The sequence below is a fragment of the Apis florea genome, unplaced genomic scaffold (assembly GCF_048593485.1).
Source record: "Apis florea isolate Af1SG1 unplaced genomic scaffold, ASM4859348v1 contig_3081_pilon, whole genome shotgun sequence".
Taxonomy (NCBI): domain Eukaryota; kingdom Metazoa; phylum Arthropoda; class Insecta; order Hymenoptera; family Apidae; genus Apis; species Apis florea.
In genome coordinates this window covers 2,830,680-2,852,193 of record NW_028256703.1, presented here as the reverse complement: position 1 = coordinate 2,852,193, position 21,514 = coordinate 2,830,680, and the positions used below count along the sequence as shown (strand labels likewise).

Genomic DNA, 21,514 nt, shown 5'->3' with positions numbered 1-21,514 from the left:
ATTGGAATAATTGCACAAGTTAATCGAACTTCCCGAACGACGACCGAGGAAGAATGTAACTTCCGACGAAGCTTCGCTTCAACTATCATGCGAAAGGCATCCAAAGTTTTCAACTAACGTTGTTTGCTACGACGTCCTATCTCGATAATTGACGTTTCACGTCGACTCGGATTTCACGTAGACTGTTGCGACGGAACGAACCGATCATACAGGGATACAACTTAACGTGCTCGTGAAATAAGAAATTCCATTATCGATTAAATGGAAAAAAAAAAAAAAAAAAAAAGAAAGAAAAAGATTTGAAATCATATTTTCAAAGAAAAACATTCTCGATATAAATCAAATTAAAAGAAAATTTCCAAGGAGTATCGCGCGATTTCTATATCATGCGCTATATTTTCAATATCGACGTTTTTTTTCTTTTCTCGAAAAATAAATCCGGCACAAAGAAGGCAAGATACCCAGATCCTTTCTTTACCTTAAAATAAAATACATTCTGTAATGTTCATCGATGATGATGTCTCTCTCTCTCTCTCTCTCTCTCTCTCTCTCTCACTCTCTCTCTCTCCTTTGCACGCGAAAATTGATGATAAGACTTTCTCCACTCTGCTGGAATAAATCTTCAAAGGGAATGGAAATCGTGCACCGATTCTCTCTGCCCCTTTCGATGTACAAAGGAGATCGATCGATCAATTTCGAACTTCGATTCGAATCCCTGTGAAAAATCGAGAAACCAATAGCAGGAATGAGACACTCACCCAACACCGCACGGTGGCCCTTCACCCTTCTTCCAATATTAGGCGAGACGAGGCTGAGTCTGTCGCCTCTGGCGCCCAACAGGGGACTTGGACTCCTTCTCGGTGGTGGTTGATCAGCGAAAAGCCCATAGCTGCTCCCAGCGTTCACTGTATTACTGCCATTGATAGTTCCCACCCCTCCAGCGATGCTCCACTCTGCCACACTGTCGATCGAGCTACTCCTTGGAAGGCAGGAGCTGGTCGTGCTGCAGTCTCGTCTGTTGATCAGAATTTTCCACACTTGACTCTTGCGGCACGATTTCGTTCCATCGATTCCACGAAATGGCGAATCGAGATATATTCGAGACGAGGACGATTCCGTCGCGGGACGAATTTGTATAAATATTTTACGTACGGAAATAGAATTTTTTCACCGCTAAGAGGAAATATTATTTACATCTCAACGGATAAATTGGTTAAAATTTATACACGATCCAATTAATAATTCTCTATCACCCGAGGTTACCATCGATAAACCAGTTTGCACGCTATTTAGGAGATCGATATATTAAATTTACCCAAGTTTCCCGAACAGACTTGGGCACTTAATCTTCACCCTATGCTTTGCTCGTTTAAAACTAACCCTCTGCCATTGTAACCTTTAACACGCTATTAGGTCCATATTACAACACGTTGCCTTAGCTAACACGAAACCTTTAACCGTGTTTGTTCAAAATTGCGCTACGGCAATAATATTAATCCCGTGCGATCAACTATATCGTCGCTATTTTGTTCTCCTATTTTTTTTTTTCTTTTTCTTTATATATATATTTTTCCAAGAGAATCAACTTCTCGACATTTACCAGCCCCCGCTTTAACGTCGCATTAAAATTTGTAAAATTCTTTCCTACGTCATCATCTTTGCCCTTTCGACGTCCCTTCTAAGACTGTATCCTACGCGCATCCATTACGTTCACCCTTTTCGTTGTACGAAACTTTGAAAACTTCGAAATAAGGCGACCTTGGAGTAAAAATGTTCTTTTCACGTCGTTTCAATTATATATATTCTTTTGATAAAAGTTTACGCGGAAGATCGTTTGACATCTGAGATTTTTATTAACGAGAATTCTTCGTTGTACCAAAAATAGTATACGACAAAGAATATGTAAAAAAAAAAAAAAAAAAAAAAAAAGATACTTCCTCGCCGCTATTATAAATTTTTTTTCTATATTTTATCCTCTCTTTATTATCGCATTTCTTTTCAATTCAAGCAAGAAAAAAGACGAGGGGAGGGACGAAAGAAAGGAGTAACCGAAGGAAAAAGTGATTTGAATTCCTGACAAGTTATCTCTCTAATCGATTTTTTTCTATCAAAATTTCTTCCCCCAACCGATTTTTGGGAATCGTCGTGACGATTCTACATTTTTACGAGTAACATTTAGCGAAATTTCCTTGGCAACGAAAATGGAGAATGGAGAGAGAAAAAATGCATTATAAAAAAAAAAAAGGCGTATAAACCTTTTTTATTTTCAATTCCTTTGACAAATCTACGCTACGGCGCTATGAATTTTTCCAATACGGACACACAAAGGAACAGATCCGCGTGATTCCTCTCGAAAAAAAAAAAAAGATGGGACGAAAGATATTGATAAAATAAGAAATCCACTTTTAATATCTCGTCCCCTTTTGCGAGGGGAACGAATGATTAAAGAGTCTCCAGTGTCTGCTTTGACCGTGGCGACGACCACCGACGCTAATTAATTCTGATTTCTTCTGAAAAGAAGTCATCTCCCCCGTTTTTAATCTTGATTAACCTTAAGAAAAATCTTGGACGTGCATTCACGATATTCGACCAGATCGAGCTTCCAAATTACAAGCTTCTCGCCAAACTTTCTTCCCATTTATTCGGCTTGTCGAAGAAAGTGACGGCTCTCAAAGTGACCACCAACTTCTTACCTTCCTTACCGTCTTTTCGGGCGACGAAAACAGAATTTCCAATCTCTCTCTCTCTCTCTCTCTCTCTCTCCAATGTCACGTCAACGAGATTATCAGAGGCGACCCTCCTCCTTCAATTATAAAATAAACCCGACCTGGGGGTCTTTTCTTTTCAATCTTCTCTTTCTTGAATCTCGAATTCTTTAGAGGGAAATAAATTACAGATTACACGGAGAGGGAACGGTTGATCGAGAGAAAAATGGAAAAATGGGGATGGAAAATTGCAGTGATTCTCGAGCCATTAAATCCCCAAGTTGTCTCTCGCTCTATTTTCCCTGTTCGCGCATTCGTTCTTTTCAATATTTCAGCGGCCGGCGAGATTTCCTCGCGTCTACAATTACACCGTAACGCAAATTACGCGGTGGTATCCCGGCTTGAAATTACCTCGGCTCGGCTCGCCACCTATTTCCAATTCACGGGGTTACTTTAATTCTCGTTACTCTCGCGAGGGAAAAACATCGGCCCGTTCCACGGCCATGATTCACACGATAATTTGCCCGACCTTCGCGCGCGTACACGTGTAATGAGCGCATTAAGACCGCTCGTTAACCCAATCGAAAAGGAGGCGACCGTGTTTTCTCGCTATGACGAGTTAATCACCGCCGATGATTATTCCAAGGTGGAGCAATGTGTCGAAATTACGTCGTTGCAACAGGAAAAATCAATCATCGAGGTTTTTTTTTTTTTTATTAATTTTCTCTCGTCTTCTCTTCTCGTTCTGCGAAAAAAAAGAGAGGGGAAAAAAAGTATCTGTGAATCTGTATTCTGAATTTATATCCGAGTGGGATGCACGTAAGATAACGTAAGTTGAATTTTAATTAAGAACACACGCGGATAAACTACGATCCAACTTTATTACGTTCGATTTATTCGTTTGACGTGTGATGGAACAACATAAATTTTCATTAGATCGTGAAAAACTATAAATAATTTTTAACGCCAGAAAGCAGAAGGGAAGATAATTGCTTTTTTTCTCTTGGCTGGGGGGATAAGATTTCAGACTTGATGGCCGAGGAAAGGTCAGACACACGAGAAGATAACATCGTGATTAAAAAAAAAAAAAAAAAAAAAGAAAACACCTACTCAACCGATTTCTAGATCTATACGAGTATTATATATAACAGTTCCCTTTAAACAGATCGAAGCAGCAGGTTTAAATTTTTTTTTTTTTAGAGGAAATTGAAGAGAACGAATGAATTCTATTTCTAAGAATTTCGTAAAATCGATCAGTTTCTATAACAATTTCTATTGTTGGATCTCAAGTTGGAAACAAGTTGGTTGATGCAAAAGGCAGGCGTGGAGGAAGAGGAAGGCGAAGTGGAAATGGTGGAAATAGTGGCCAGACACGAAAATGAATCTGATTAGACTTATCGTTCGGCTATAATTATTTACTTTTACATTCGTCGACTTTTTATCGAGTTGTGTATCACGATAGATAGACGCATGCAAGATTGTGCTTTATTTATTTAATAAAAAGAAACAAATTTTGATGAAAGAACCAAACAAATAATCAAAAAATTTAATTTGAATCGTTGAAAACAACAATTTTCCAATAAATCCATCCCATTCTTTTAAGAAACATCGAACAACTTTTCCGCGATTCTACTTTCAGCGAGCGTGAAAAAAGAAAAAGAAGAGGAAAACCATACAAAACACGGAATTACAAGAAAAACTGGAACGTGCATAAATTCTACTTTATTTCATCGCTAGAATCATGGAACAAACGATCAAACGTTGAAACTCTACCGTAAATTGGGGGAGGTATGGATGTAAACACGCCTCCTTCCGTAAAACGTTAATATTTTCGAATGAACACGTGAAAATATCGCGTGTTGTGTTGTGTTGTGCTTCCTCCAAGTCTGGCCGTCTCCATTCGTCGAAAACCGGGTCGCATCCATTTGCAAATTGAACTTCCACATCCTCGCGAGTAAAGCACACGTTCGGCTCAGAGGTTTGAACCCTTTGTCCCTTCCACGATATATACAGAGATACATTGCCCCTCGAAAGTTTGTGGACACTTATTAATTCTATAGAATTCGTGCTTTGCATATATAATGTAAATTATTAATATTAAACGACAACTTTCAACGATTCATCCATCAAATTATCAAAAAATTTAATTTATTAAAAACCTTATATCTAAATTAAATTTATTTCTGAAAAAAACTATCAATAAGCTCGTCCAACATTTAATTTCTAAATCTATATTTATAATTTTATTTTCACAAAAAAAAAAAAATAAATAATATAAATTTAGCTCTCTTATTTTATTAAATTTTTAAATAATTTTAATTAACTCCGATGCAAAAGGTACAAATTTATATTCTACATTTTTATATTTAAACAATCTCATTCAAAACGTAATGGAATATGTATTCCAACAATGTTAAATCGAATAGATTGAAAACTTGCATGGACAAGTAAAAGCACGTAGATGGACACGCAAACGAGAAGAAAATATAGATTTTTTTTCAAATGATCATTAATAAATCGTGTAAAATTTGATCTCTCTCCAAAAGTTGACGAAATCCAACGAAACTTCTCGAAAAAAATTTCGCAAAGAATCAAGAAAGTGTCCAGTTTTATTCGAGAGTATATATATATATATATTCGACCCCGATGTTTCCTCCACCAACTGTCACGCGATAGATCTTCGTTCCCGTTTCGAAGCTCGTGAACTCGATGAAAGTGCGGATTTTAAAATAATGTCTATCGATCGATAGAGATAGAGGGAGGTGTACAGGTCGATGCGTTTCAAGCCCGAGATAATGCCACTTTGCCGTTGGAACAGGAGGGGGAGGGTGGCGAGACGTCGAGCCTCGTAATTTCACAGAGAAGAGAGAAAGGCTTTTCCCCTCTGGAGCTGTTGTCTCGTACGGAGAGAATGATTTCCTCCGTAAGAGAAGCTAAGATTCCCCCTCCCCTTCGATGAGAGATAACGATGATTTGTCGAGACGATACTTGGCCAATCCCGAGCCGGATAAAGGTGGGAGATATTGCTCGAGTTAAGTTTTTGGACGAGCTCGTTTGTACGGGCCTCGCGCGATAAGGGGTGTCCCGATCGCTTTCTGCTTAATTTGGTTAACGCGACGAGAAACCAGAGAAATATCGCGGCGGCGTCTGCGGCAAAAGTGAAATTCTCTCTCTCTCTCTCGGTGGATAAGATAAGTAATTATCTCTGGACTGGGTTTCGCTTAAGACGTTTATTATAAACGTGTCGAGATTCAAATTTGCAAAATAGGAAATAGCGATGCTTTAAAACGAACGGTGCTTAACTAATTAATTGTAATCGAAGGTTTCACGTTATTCTATTAAATTAACGACGGATATAAACCGGAATCTGATAATTCGAATCGCTACAAATTCGAGACATTTTCCCCGAGCTCGAATTAGTCAGCCAACGAGCTGATCCTAAAAGCCGTTCGATGTTCGAATATATGGTGCCCGATGTTGCGAGAAAAGTAATAACTCGTTAGTTAGTAATTTGTCGCGAAACAAGTTTCGATGAGAATCGGATTCCTTCCGGGTTTCTTCTCGATCACGTAACGTTTTTTTCCCTTTTCGATCCTCTCGCGAGAAACTTCCCTTCCTCTTGCCCTCGAATCGATGGGGGTGGCTCCTTCCCCCTTCCCCCCCCTCCGCCCCTCCCCCCTCGTAGTTTTAAGAATCCGACGGTCGGTTTCGTTGACATACCTTTCCCAGGAGAGCCGTCGTGGAATTTCATCGCTTGGAACGAAGCTTGGCCTTTGGTTCAAGAGCCTCGCCAATCTGGTCAAAGGTTGAGAACCACCGATGCTGGAGGTACTCAGCCTCCCGCTTCTCGTCGAGTGTTCCTTCGAGGATTCTCTGGTTGGTGGGCCCGAGTCCGAGACGCGACGTTCTTTAAATAAAAGAATAAAGAAAGAAAGAAAGAAAGAAAAAAATGAAGAAGAAAAGAAAAATGGAATATACATAAAAGGGAAAGGGGAATAAAAATAAGACGTATTCTCGTCTCGAGAAAATTGTCTCGTTATTCTCGGATATTTGTTTGTAAATAACGAATAACAAATAAAATAGTTTTAACGAGACTTGAAAATATTATCGAAATAAGGGAAAACGAAGTTTCGAAGAATCAACAGTGTGGATAGGAGAGATAGAGATTTTTCTATTTTTACCGTTAAACGTTATTGTAGAGAAAAAGGGAATAAAAGTAATTGTGTCGGTAAAAAAGCTAATCCATTAGCTGCCATCGTATAAATTTCATATTCCTCCAAATAAAATTATCTCGTTAAATGGGGGAGAAAAAAGAAAAAAGAAAAGAAGAAACATTTACCATCAACCTTCTTTGCCGAATAAAATTTATACAGATATTACAGTATTGCGCGTTTAATAAACTTAATCTCCTAAACTTTAATAAAAAACAAAAAGAAACAGAAACTCTCATTAAAAAAAAAAACTCTCGAAAGATTTAAAAGGATCGTACGTTTTTTTCATCGAATCGAGAAAAAAGGAAAGAAAGAAACTCTCCTCATCCCTTCGTTCACCCGAATCGATCGATCGATCGATCGATCGACTTCCCTTTCCAAGGATAAACCCTTACCTATCGTGTCGTCCGTGAAGGATATCCTCGGCGCGAGCAACTTGGTGCAATGGGAGGCGGTACTGCCACGTTTCGTCGAACTTGCACCGTCCACGGGTGGGACGGATAAACCAGTTGATGCGGCTGTAATCCGCAAGTTATCCAAGTTGCACGCTCGTAATAAAAACGATACACGATGGGAAACACAATGTGACGGAGAGGATAATTTAAAAGGAGGAGAGAAAGAAACGATCTTATTTATCAACGTACCATTGTAACGAGCATCGATCTGCGCCTGAAGGATACTCAAACCGGGCGCGACTATGGCTGGCAGAGTTCTGGAACGTAAGAGGGGGGCAGGACGTCCCCCAGGACCCCGTGCACCTCTCCCTTCCGTTTTGCATTCTACCGTCGGGATGCTGGAACAGAGCAAGCCATATTATTATACCATTCGGGAATATTCGACGTGGAATATCAATGAACCTTCCCCCTCGAGATTTCCAAGATATTAATCGTTCCACTTGTACACATTTGTATACACAGTTTATTCCGAGGCGAAATTTGAATTTGTCCGTTTGTTGCGATTTTCGAGTTTCCGCTCCGTTCATTATTATTCATTCGATGATAATATTGCCAATATACGAATCTCTTTTCTCTCCAGAGATTCCACAGATATTAGCCGTTCTGTCGAAAAGAGTAAATAAATTGTTAAGCGATAACAATTTATTTCAAACCCTCGAATAACGTTTATTCTGGTTGGTCTATTACGTGTCTTGGGCGATACTGATAAAATTATTCGAGCAATTTTGCCAAGTAACGTTACTCTTAATTTCGACCCATTTCCTGAAACGCGGTTCTCTAAGAATTTAAATGCTACGCAATGAAATGTTTGGATTTTCAGATATGGAAAGAAACATTTGTTTCTTCCTTTTCTTTTCGATAAACATTAAATTTTTATTACATCAAATGAGTCTATTCTCTTTTCTTCTTTCTCTCTGAATCGCGTCCACATTCGGAATTTATTAGGGGAAAAATGTGCACGATTCTATGGAGACTCGTCACGAGGGGAAAATAAAGATGAGGAACAGAATCTTTTTTCCCCCCTTTTCGTGTAATAAGACGAGAACGATCGAAGAAAAAAGCAGAGTGGCAAGAAGTCCCGAGGTAAACGTTCGGAAAGGAAGTCGGTGTCACGAGATCGGGATTACGCTCAGGATCGCAGGAAGTTCATCTACCGGCACGGACCACTTTGTCTCTCCGTCTCTTCCACCACGTCCTTTTATCCCCTTTCGATAATTAATTCGTCGCTACGTGTACGGCTGCTTGGTGTATAACGATCGATCGAACGAGGCTTTGTTGTAAAAAAAAAAAAAAAAAAAAAAAGAGGACGAAATATCAAATTTGGATAAACTAAATGGCGTATTCGAAAATGTTAATTTTTATATCGAATCGAGTCGGTGAATTTTCATTTTCTCGGTCGAAAAAACGAAACGAATTTGTTGAATGAAAGAAGAGAAGAGTGTTATTTAACGACTCGATAAAGAGGATTATTTACTAGGAGAGAAGAGAATAATATCGCAGCCAAGTTCAGAAGTTGGGAGATAACAAGACGATCAAATTGCGGAAAACAACTTATTGACACAATCGCCATCCCTCCCCCCCTCTCTTCTATCTCCCCTACTACCGTCTACTTTCAAACTGGGTCACATTCTGCATTCAATTAAAACTTGAAAATTATTAAAGCGAAGATTAACCGTCCTTAAAACGCGCGTCATTTAATACTTAGAGACTTAGAGAGAGAGAGAGAGAGAGAGAGAGAGAAAGCAACCTTTTGGAAGAAACGTTCCTTTCCTTTTTTCTCTTCGAACCAACATGTGTTCAGACCAATGTGTACAACTTTGAAAAAGAATGATCTGAATTCCCGTGAAAGACGTAAACTCTCCACAGAGATCGTATCATTTGTCTCTCGAGGGCGTGGCCTTAAATCTGTCTTAACCAAAAACAAACGTTATCCTGAAAAATGGAAAAGAAGCGTGCGAATCTTCCTTTCGAGAATAAAAAATTTGTCGGGACGAATGGGCGAGTAGAGCTCTAAGAAAGGAATTTCGTTCCGAGTCTCTTGGAATATTTTCCCACCAACGGGACTAGAATTGAGAAACCATTACGAGAAGTCGTGCATCGGTCTCTTTTAAAAAAGCGAGGCAGGTCCAAGCTTTCGTTTTTATTTTCCCCGAGAAAGATAAAGCGAGATCTTTGGACGAATCTACGAAAATCTCGCATTCTCCCCTTCGAGAAAATCGATTCGAGAGAACAATTGCTCGAGAATTATATCGTTTTCTCTTTCCGTGAAAAGATGTATACACCGTTGTTCGACTTTTCCAAGATGTTCGATTAAATTTCAATTAAATTTCAATCGTTTAAAGTAAATCTCCCTTTCAAAACTTGCCGCGTACGCTTCTCGCCAAACTTCCGCTCGAAAGCTTTCAGAAATTTCCAAGAGAGGATGTTTTCGACCGTTGTTGTTAGTGGCCGAATCCTGGCTGACCGGATATTTTGAGAACACGGTGCGCGCAGCTTTTCAAACTTAAAGGATCTCAACCTCGACAGTTTGCCCTGTCAGCCGCAGCTAAACGACTCAACGTTAAATCATGCGCACACTCTGCTCGCACGTTTCAACACCCTCCTCCAATTTCTTCCCGCTAACGTTTCGATATTCCAACGATCGCCTTCGAATATACATATTCGAGGCAAATTTTTAGAAAAGCTCGAGACAGGATGTTTCCTATTCGCAATTTCGGAAAATCATAGGATTCGAGAAATCGAAAGGATTCCGTACAATTGAAATTCGCTCGAACTGGAACAATAAACGTCAGGTCGGAATGAAAAGAAAGGAGAAGAAGTGGAAGCTCGAACGTTTATTTCGTGGAGCATCGGTGTTTTGCATCGACGCGTTTCGATTCAACTCTTGTTTTTTCCGCCTCGGAACCCGTCGCTTTCACCGCGTTCGAAACAACGAGATAGGCGGCACACTGGAAACCGAATGCAAAGCGATATTGTTCCTCGGTAAGAAGATTCCTCGTTCGAGGGAAGGAAAGCTCGCGCCAAAGGAAATTGCGACCGACTGTCTGCATCTAAGCGCGTCTTGCTCGTCTTCCTCCCCGTATAACGAGACCACGCTTCTTCCACTTTAATCCCGTTACGATCCTTGCCTTTTCTTTCCTACGCGTGTTTGGAGAAGATAAAATAAAATTTCTCCTCGCTCGTTATTTCTTCTTTTGCCAAAGATTATCCTCCTTGTTTTTGATTCTTCCTTTTTTTTTTTTTTTTCATTTTTCACAACACGATTAAGAACGATATCGAAAGATCTCTCGATGAAGTTCAACGACGATAATAGAATTATAAATTTATACGTGGAACAACGAGGATTGGCGCGAAAATAATTTCACAGGAAAACTCGGATATTCGCCGATTTTGGCTCGGCTTCACCGAGAATTCGAATTAATGCGACGTACGTAATTAAACGTAATTAACGCGACGATGTCGTGTTTCCTGGTAAATTAGTCGATTAATCTTTTCGCTCTTTCCGTTCCGGGATTAATATTGCGACGCGTTGGGGGGGAGAAAAGAAGGGAGAAGGAGAGGGAAAAGTAGCCCGACGGAAGGGGAAAAGCGTGGAGGGAATGAATTTTTAATCAAGAATACGAGAGGGTTTGCTAAAGGCAGCCGGGCGTTTGTTTGCTGCCTTTTCTCATTAAAATGTCGCATGGCTTGCTCGAGTAACGACTACTAACGACGCAATTAGACCACAAAAATTTGCGTTAATTACATCGGATAAGGAGGAGGGGGAGAGGAGGAGAAGGAAGGGAGTTAAAAAGTTTTAAGGATGCATTCGCGCGATCGCGATTAGAAAAGGTTCCCTTGTTTAATCGGTCGGGATAACGAAGAAAGATAATCCTTCCGCGAAACGAGATTATCTCGCCCCGCGATACGCGTTCATTAACGAACGAGAAAATTGTATTCCGCTCAATCTTCTTTCGGAATCACCTTTGTATCCTTGGAAAGAAGGTCTCGTGACCATAGAACAGAAACAATAAAAATTTTTATTCCACGTGGAATCATCAACCTTCCTTATCGGTTAGGACGATTTCACCCGCCATCCGATTTCACTATTTGCAAATTCTCTTCTCGCAACAGTTTCGACAACTGTCTTCCCCCTTTTTTACGATCGGTTTATTTTACGATCGGTAAACCTTTGACAGGCAGGAAAAATATCTTCGTTGTATCGAAATTATCGTACGTTGGCTCATATCTTCTCTACACTAATCTGTGCCACGAAATAGAGAATGGAAGGGCGTTCACCGCGATGTCGAAGAAACGATGCTCGGAGAAGAGAAATAAAATTTCCTCTCCCGTTCTTCAGGGCGTACATCGCCCTCGTACATCGACCAAGTTTCGGTTCAAGGGCGAACGAAAGATCCATTGTTTCGATCCGATTCGAGAGAGGGAAATAATTTTCGAGATCGAATCGTTTCGAGAATTTTTCCACGAGTTCGATGAGTATTTTATCTCCCCTCTCTCTTTGTTTCTTTTATCCTTTACGGGAAAAAAATATTACTACGTCGAGTATTACTCTTGCAAATCGGCTTTCTCGTAAAACGAAAATTTATACAGCCATCTCTGGGAGATGAAGAAGGCGTATACTTGTACCCTTGTTGCTTTCGTTGCAGACTTTCGAGTAAAAAGCACCGAGCATTATGGATATAAGAGGGCACGGTTTTACGTTCGAGGTGTCATAGTGGTACTACCGATTTAAGAGTTAAAAATTTTCGTTTCAAAGCTACGAGATTCTCTCAACCGTGTGTTTCAACGGCCGTTCTTATTGTCTGCTCCAACTTCGTTGCTTGGAAAAGTGTTTCCTGACGATTCCTTTTTTGAAACTTTTTTTTTAAAATATTCATAATTGTGAAATTCCCCTTTCTTTTAATACCCACGTTATTTTTGATGAGGATGCTCTTTTGTACAGATTCTTTCTTTCTTTCTTTCTTTCTTTTTTTTTTTTTTTTGATATCTTCGTGCCATTCTTCAGCATTGAAATTTCTTTGCCGTTTTCCTCCACTCGATATTCCTTCGATGATTTTTCACATCATCGTTCTCTTCTTCTCGAAATACAGGAGAAAGTATTGGAAACAGGAACTTTCACGAAAGCTTGGATAGATTCGTTTTCATTATCGATATTAGATAATGATTCTCTCTCCGCAGAGAGGGAGAGAGAGAGAGAGAGAGAGAGAGTAACTAGAAACCCCAACTTTCGACAGGAACAAAGAGAAAGTGAATACTGGTAACCATCGATCGAATTAGGGGAATGGACGTCGCCAAGTAGAGATCTTCTAGCAAAGGATCTTCCAGCAACGTCTCGAACAGCTTCAAACACTTTGACAATCGTAGCGAAATTGAAAGCGGAGAAATTGGATTCGAACCACGTTTGAAAACATCTTTTCACGATCCGTCTCAATTTCGTTACGCGAAACTCGACGATATTTTAACATTTGAAATGTCATCCAGTTTGCAATAAATATTTCGAGTAAAAAATTTCACAGCTTCTAAATTCTAATAACCGAAATGAATCCAAATTTACAACTCTAAAAGTTATGGTAGGAATAATTTATTACGTTCTCACGCTACGATTTTTCTATTCAATTATTCAAATATATTACATCTATGAATTAATTCATCGTTTGAAAAGATATCGTTCCCAACTCTTATCGAATTCCTTGATAAAAGAAATACAATTTCCAATCCTTCGAATTCAGAGAACAATTCGAGTGGACGATAATCGAGACAGGACAAGAACAAGTTTCCAAAGTTTTTTTACGAAAAAATTCATCGTCTAATTTACTATCTTTTCCTTTTTAAATTTATCGAATCGAGGCAACATGTCGTTCCATCTCGCCTCCAAATTTCCGATGATAAAATTAAATTCTCGACTAATAACGACAATAACAATAACAATACAACGAGATCAAAAAAAGATTCTCTCAAGAAAAGAAATCTCGACGCTCGAGCGTTTAAAAACGATTAGAGAGAAAGAGAGAGAGAGAGTATCGAGTTAAATGGAGTCTCCGGCATGAAATTATAAAAGGACAAGATCGTCCTCACTCTCTCCCTCTTCCCCTCCTTCCTTCCTTCCCAAGTTTCACCGCCAATTGAATTTTTCAACGCGAGGGTCCTTGGAGAAAAGAGAGTCCTCCAGACCGGCCGGCCTCTCAACTTTCTCTTCGTTCGTTAGGGATGCTTAATCCAATTTCTGCGGATTCGAACGTTCGAAAATGGCTCGCCACTTCCTCCCTCTTCCGTCAAGATCGTCAATGTCGAATTAAACCCCTCGTACGGAAATGCGTCGGTCGTAAAACGGCGTCGCGACGTCGTGGACGAATCTCATCACGCGCGCGTCCTTCTCTTCGGTGGGGAAGAAGTAAAACGAAGAATCGACGAACGTCGAAGCAAAGAAAAGAAAGAAAGAGAGAGAGAGGGAGAGAGAGAGAGAGAAAGGAAACACCGGTTCGAATCGAAAAACAGAGTCGCAAATTCATATTTTTAGACTTTGAGAAGAGTTTGTCGCGGCGGATCGAACAGCAGAGGCCCTCTCGACCTACTTCCTTCCCGGGTTGCAAATTAATGCAACCCGAGCCTCTTTGAAAGTAAAACGTCGGATGAAATAAGGGGAAAGCACGCGCGTGTTCTATTCTTGGGGGAGGATTCGTTCTACGAATTTTCGAATCGAGAGATGTAGCTTGATTCTCGATAGAATCTTGAAGTGATTAACGTGATAAGTAAGCGAGTTGAAGTTTTAGGGATAGAACGAAGGAAACACGTATCGTGTCTTCTCCAAGAGGATGGAAACACATAAAAATGATCAACGATTTGTTAAGCGATTCAACACGATAACGTGATTATATTATATAAAATGAATAAGCTCGTTTGCCACAATGTCGGTTAATTGCGTGATTATTGGATGGAAATAATTTGCATAGATTCGATTGGACACGATAAGGAGAGAAGGATCGATAAAATTTGTCAGGGCGGAAACGGAATCTCGAGGACATTTCGAGGACACGATTCCACTCAATGCTCGGTAGAGTAGGTTATATAGCGTATTGGCAATCGTCGGATGCACAGATGTTGCACCAGTGGCTGGCAATGAACCTGACCTCGAAACACCGAGATCAACTCGAAGGAAATTCGTTTCTCCTCGAGCGAACTCTCCTTTACCATTTTCTTCCGCGATATTATTCCGCAATGCTCGGCCGAGCATAATGCTATTTACGTTTCTCGTGCAATTTCAACGCGTCGCAACGTTATTAAACCACCGATAAAGAAACGTAAGAGATCCTCATCCTTAAATCTAACGAATATATATATATATATATATATCATAGCGAAGGAAAGAAGGGAAAAGAGGAGAGGAAGGAAGAGGTATAAAGGTGAGACGAATTATTTTTCAATTTGTATTTATATATTTTTCAACGAATTTTCGATTCAATTATGGATTGGAGAAGAGGAGAATTCGTTATCAATTATACGAGCAGATATCGCAAAATCTTAGTCTTAGAGCGAAAGTATACAACGGGATGATTTATATTCGAACGTACTACTGAATGAGAGTAAGTTGGATTTTAGCATTCCGATTTTATTTAATCAACGATAAGATCGAATTTTTCGAATAATAACGATTCGTTCCGGATTAAATTACGAGACGCAATGGACGAAGAAGAAACAGGTTCAACACCGATGATTCGTTTAAATTTTATCGTTTTCGTTAAATAAATATATTATCATCCGGATTACGCAATGCTATCAATTTTTAACAATTGGATTAAAATTCAGAGAAATTCATCAAAATGGAATCCAGATCTCCGTTGTATAATGTTTACAGCTCCGGTCGAAATTATTCACGGTTGTGTAACATGCCGAATAATAAAGCGACGGGGTTTTTACTATTACACGGACATCCGTCGACGATAAAAGTTTCCTCATAAATTCACTCACCCCGAGACAAAGTTTATGCGGAATTCCGATTACGGCGCGAGTTCCATCTTCCTCTAAAACAATACGCCCCTCTCGCGTAACTCTTGTGCAAGAATTTTTCGACTCGTCTTCCACCTCTCCTCGCGCGAATAAACGAGCCATCAAACCACGAAACGACCATTGACCCGGCCACACACTCGCGATCGATTCTCGCGCTCGAACGGGGAAGCAACCTTCGATCCCAGAAATCTCCTTCCTCCTCGCGGCCAAGGATATCGCGTATCTGTAAACTGGATTTACGTACGTTCAACTCGTAGCCTGGAAACGTGACGAGACTGCGAAACGCACGCCACCGCGTGCAAAACCTTCGTAATTCGAACGGGATTTACGAGAAACGCGTTTTTCCCGAAAAATCGGACGAGAAACTATTTCTTGAAAATTTTCTTCGAAAAACACTTCTTACCGCTGGATAAGAAACGGCCGCGTGAAATTAGAATCGAACGATGCACGTGGCGAACTTTCTGGCATCCATTATGCTCGACACCGTCGTAAATTTCGCGGCATGATGTCCGCGGCCAAGTGGAGAGCGCGCACACGCTGCGAACATCAACGATAAACGTTGATCGAAACGATCCGTCGGCCGGCAGGGGTTCGCCTCGATAAACGCGCCGCCTAAATTCTCCCGATCCTAATCGAAACGCTCTTCTACCCTGCTCGAACAAAGGACACGGATGCTGAGAGGTGGATGGATTTAGCGAATGTTTAATTTTCTCTGAGCCATGAAATTAGATACACGGGAGGAAGGGAAACGTTTTAAAAAACGTAATAATCTAAACGGATGGGATCGTTTCATCCTCGTTCTACGATATCTACCTTCGTAAATTAAATGGAGGATTAGATAATTTTTTAATCGAGCTCTCGTAATGGGATTCGAAAATGTCCACGGCATCTTTTACGTAACATTTTTCCTTTCTTCTCTTTTTTTTAATAAGTACGAGTAAACAAGCTAGTCGAGAGAACGTTAACGTTTAAATTAACTTTTGAATAAGCTCGTATACTGCAAAATTTTTGAAAAATAATTTGAAAAATTTCATTTCACAGATCCGAAAAATTGTATTAAAACCGATAAGGTGGTGGATAAAAATATCTATACATCTTAGTCGGTTAAACTTGGAAAAGATGCAGCGAAAGGAAAACACGAATTAATCGAGCTTATTTTCCTTCTGTCACAAGGATAAAAGTGATAATCATCGGTAATTTCCGGTTGCATAAGTGAAAAAAAAAAAATTTGAAGGATTATGGATGAAATCGAGGAAGAAAATAGAAGGAGGTCGTTTTTTTACGGCCGAAAGAGAGATCCGCGTTTACAATTTTACGGACGACGTTATTTTCCGCACCAGAGTCCTCTATCCGTGCTAATTGGACGAAAAAAAGACTCGAATCCCGGGAATCCCGTATTGTCCCCGAAACGAATATTTTTCGCCCGTGGAGAATCGCATTGTTATCGATCACGGATGCGTCCCCCACGCGTTGGATCTTTTCACGCTCGTTCGAGCTCGTGAAACGCACGGACTACCAAACGTTGCGAACCACTTCCTCGACACCTGCGCAAACACACCCATCGCGTCCCATCGAATCGGGTCGCGATCGTTCCCTTTGTCGCGCCAACTTTTACTTCATTGCACCGAGGATTAATCCTTTCCTTATATTATAACGAGTCTGACCCGTCACGATGAAGATTTTGGCCCAAACAGGAATAGTACGAGTGGAATGAATTTTTGTCAATTCCAATCGTGATTGGAAGATCACGATTTTTATGTATTCTTTTCTCGTTTTGCAAAGCAAAAATCGTGCTAGCGATTTCGCACTTTAGTTTTTGAAGTGAGATTTAATAATTTTATTCTTTGAGTGTACAAAATGCAACGATACGAAATATTTATATGGAAGCAATCCAGCGATAGTGACGTGTTTGTACGAATAAGAAAAGCGTCGAAAGGATTATTAATTTTTAGAGTAAGATATCGATTCAAGATGAGCATTTCTTCTATTCACTTCTAATTAAACTTTTTGTTTATAATATGCTATTTACTTTTAGGCGTAGTATTATTACATTCTTTAGAACACGCTTAAAGAAGATTGTCATTTCTATTAAAGTATTGTTATCTATGAAATATAGTTTTGAAACTGTTATTTCTCTACATTTATTATAAAAGCAAAAAGAATTATTATTTACGTCCACAAGAATGGCGTAAAACAAATGACTATATTCACATTTATATTTCGACTCGTATTGCGATTACTTTCGAGCATCTCTGGTCTGTTTATCGCTTAGGCCCGGATTTCATCGAGCTAAACCGTGGTATAACCGTGCTTTCTCGACAAATTTCATCTCGAAATTTTTTTTAACCTTCTCGCACACGCGGCAGATAGTTCTCGACCGATTTTCTCTCTTTTTCCTATTCGGATCGATCGATTAGTCGGACGGGCGAGAAAGAGAAGGAGAAACGGGTCGATAATAAGCGATGCTTAAGTGGTTGGGACACGAAACTGGTCAGACACGAACGACGAATCGCTCTCCCCTGCCATTCACCATTCTTCGTTACTCGACCGATTGAATATTCATGTTGAATGTTCATCGTGTTGGGAAACGAGCGGGTTAGTTTGATAAATTTATTTAAAAGAAGGATAGTCGGAAGTTTCGAAGAAGGAAACGAGAAGGGAGATGATCGAAGCAATCGTGAACACAGATTCACGATCGATGATTCGATACGAAATCGAGAAGAGGAGGTAAACAATTTTGACGAGTGAACGAGATCGACACGCGCGTGCGATCAGCCAGGACGAGATCTTTTTCGGGTAGACCGAGTGGAATCGGTTGTCTCGTTCAACGATCAATAATCTTTCCAAGCCTAGTATAAATAGCGAGTATTGATTTTCTCGCTAGTAGACAAGCTTTCTTTCATAATATCCTGCCATGCTGTCAATATTTCAGGCGAAACCTCGTAATAAAAATAAAGCGAGTTTCCTTTTAGACGAGAATTAATATCCTTGCTCGATCGGATCTCGATCGAGCTAATTTTCATCGTAAGTATACTCTTGCCTTAAAAGTTTCCTTTTTTTCCTTCGAATAATTAAGGTTTACGTAATAAGAAACGAAAATCGATCGTTTATTTCGTAAGATTGAAAACCATCGGATTTCAGGGAACCGATTCGACCGACTTACAAAAGTGTCGTCGTTTCACTTTCAAATATATCCAAATATATTCCATTAACTGGGCGAAAACGAAAGATTGGACTGTTCGCTTCGTTTTTTAATGGCCTTAGAAAGAAAAAATCGCTTTGTTATATATAATAAAACGAGTGCCCGTAAATCTGGAAAGAAAAAAGAAAAAGGGAAAAAGGAGAAAATAGGTAAAAAAAAAAAAAAAAAAAAAAAAAAAAATTCAATTCGAGAACCCAATGAAACTGGCGAATTTATTGCAGGAAACCACGGAAAAATCCCCTCGATACAATTTTCACGCCGGATTTTTACGCCGCTGAATTTCATGTTTTCAATCAACCTGGCCAGCGAAGAAACGCGACGAGACGGGAGGAAAATCCATTAGACAAACAGAAAGAATTTCGGATCTTCTCTGAACTCGTAACCGCTCGATTCAATCACGATTTTCCCCTCTTTCTCGTTAACCATGTATCGCTCATTTTCTTCTTTTTTTTTTCTTCTTTCACAGATCCTTTTACTTTCTATCTTCGCGCTGTTTGTTCTCCATCTAGATCGTTATCTCGGCCGATAGTCGATTTTCCTCTCTCTTTTTCGTTTTCGCTTTTACGAATAATTCTCGTCCGTTCTCTTCACGCGACACATCGGTGAAGAAAACGGATCGGCCCTTTCGCTACTACAGGCGATTATAGTCGCTCTGCACGAAATGCCATTGAAGTACTACGATCGACTATAGTCGCTCTGCATAAAAAGTCATTGAGATACTACGGTCGACTATGGTCGCTCTGCACGAAATATCACCGAAGTTTTATGGGTGATTATAGTCACTCTACATAAGATGTCACTAAGATACTGCCAACTATAATCGCTTTGCACAAGATGCTACTGAAATACTATGGGCGACTATAGTCTGCATAAAATGTTATTGAGATATTACGGGCGACTATGGTCGCTTTGCACGAAATGCCACTGAAGTACTATGACTGTAGTCGCTCTGCATAAGATATCATTGAGACACTACGAACGACTGAAGTACTATAGTTGCTTTGTATAAAATGTCATTGAGGCATTACGAGCGACTATAGTCACTCTGCACGAAATGCCACTGAAGTACTATGGGTGATTATAGTCACTCTGCATAAGATGCCACTGAGATACGGCCAACTATAATCGCTTTGCACAAGATGCTACTAAAATACTATGGGCGACTATAGTCTGCATAAGATGTCATCGAGGCACTACAAGCGAATATAGTCGCTCTGCATAAGATGCCACTGAGATACGGCCGACTATAGTCGCTTTGCACAAGATGCTACTGAAATACTATGGGCGACTATAGTCTGCATAAGATGTCATTGAGGCACTACGAGCGACTATAGTCGCTCTGCATAAGATGTCACTGAGATACGGCCGATTATAGTCGTTTTGCACAAGATGCTACTGAAATACTATGGGCGACTATAGTCTGCATAAGATGTCATTGAGATATTACGGGCGACTATAATCTGTACAAGATGCCACTGAGATACTACGGTCGACTATAGTCGCTCTGCACGAAATGCCACTGAGATACTATGGGCGACTATAATCACTTTGTACAAGATGAGGTACTATGAGCGACTATAATCTGCACAAGATGCCACCGAGATACTACAAACAATTATAGTCAGTCTACATAAGATGCCGCGTATCGTACGGTATGACGAGCTTGATTCGAGTTATCTTTCTCTGGAAAGATCGATATTTTGTTTTTATCGTCAATTTTTTTTTTCAATAAAGTCGAAGCAACTCGAATCGTGAGACGTTGACGATCTTTCTCGAGCACATGCGGTGGAGAAGTAGCGAAAGGATTAAAGAGAGATAAGAAAAAGATCGGAAAGTTTATCGAGAGCTTAACCTATTTATTAACGCTGCCTCCTTACGTTATACAAATTACTTTCTGAACGAGTTCTATTCCTCGATAAAATTCTCGAAATCGCGAAATCTCCTTGAAAATTCTCCGCTTGGAAACCGATCCCCGCTTCCTTTCACTTTGATGAAAATTGATCCCCACCCTGTTTGCCTCTTGATTTCCCGCGCACCCCCCGCAGCGCTTCCCTCCGCACAACCGCAAAATCGATATCGCAGATTATCCCTTAAAGATGTTGCACCCGTACCTCTCCACTCGTTATTCACTTAGGCTTTTCGATTACGCTGCGCTTCGCCCGCACGCGATTCCATCTATCCTTTCCTCCCCCGAGAATACCGAATTTCCACACGCTGAATTATTTATCCGTATCGTTTCACAGGGATGCAAATCGATGCGAACGATCCGAAAATGATCGAAGAAGAGAAGGGAAGGGAAGGGAAGAGAAGGGAAGAATGAGAAATTTCAAAATTCCAATTCCGAATTTTGTATGGAATTCAATTGTATAGAAAAAGCATCGGGGCAAAATAATCGGAGAAATGAAAGAGAAGAAGGAGGAAGAAAAAGGGCACATGAAGAAATGGAAGAAAATTTCTTCTTACTTCTTCAGAGTGGAAAGTGGATAAATCTCGTAGATTTGAATCATTCGTCGAGATTCTGGAGGAAGAATCAGACTAAATAACGAGATAACAATCCTCCCCGTGAATGAGGGGAGTAAAGCTTCGTATACGTTTAACCCCTTGTCGATGACTCTCGATTTCTCGATAAACAACGAGAAGATCGGTCACGCCGAGTCAGGCCAGGCTCGTGGTTATAATTTTTCGGCTCAAATTTCTTACCACGAATCTCACTCGTTGCTGTAGGACAAAATCCTTTGCGCTGCAACGATGACTCTCAGACACCACGGCGACAATATTTATTTACGTTTGACTTTTTTAAATATAGATTCCTAAGCTCTTTACGCGTAATCTTAATAAAGCGTGAAATAATATATTGTCGAATAATTAGGTTTTTTTTTTAATCTCAAATTAGACCGTGATCCGCGGATCGAACTACTTTTTCGGCGTTGGTCCGAG

At 40.1% G+C, this 21,514-nt stretch overlaps 1 protein-coding gene across 6 annotated transcripts in view; it reads right to left on the bottom strand.

The window, feature by feature from the left end:
• wake (ankyrin repeat and fibronectin type III domain containing protein wide awake) overlaps positions 1-21,514 on the bottom strand; it is a 103,978-nt gene that overhangs the window by 37,927 nt on the left and 44,537 nt on the right. For 5 of the 6 annotated variants that reach the window (XR_015292217.1, XM_086908593.1, XM_086908596.1 and 2 more), the window contains 4 exons: positions 7,561-7,709; positions 7,312-7,434; positions 6,426-6,612; positions 759-1,015 (listed from right to left, as the gene is read on the bottom strand). Coding sequence is in view for 5 of the 6 variants with exons in the window: in XM_086908593.1 (XP_086764719.1) it covers positions 759-1,015; positions 6,426-6,612; positions 7,312-7,434; positions 7,561-7,709 (716 nt within the window). In the remaining variant the exon portion in view is untranslated. The remainder of the gene's footprint in view (positions 1-758; positions 1,016-6,425; positions 6,613-7,311; positions 7,435-7,560; positions 7,710-21,514) is intronic. The other variant, XM_086908595.1, reaches the window with a different exon arrangement.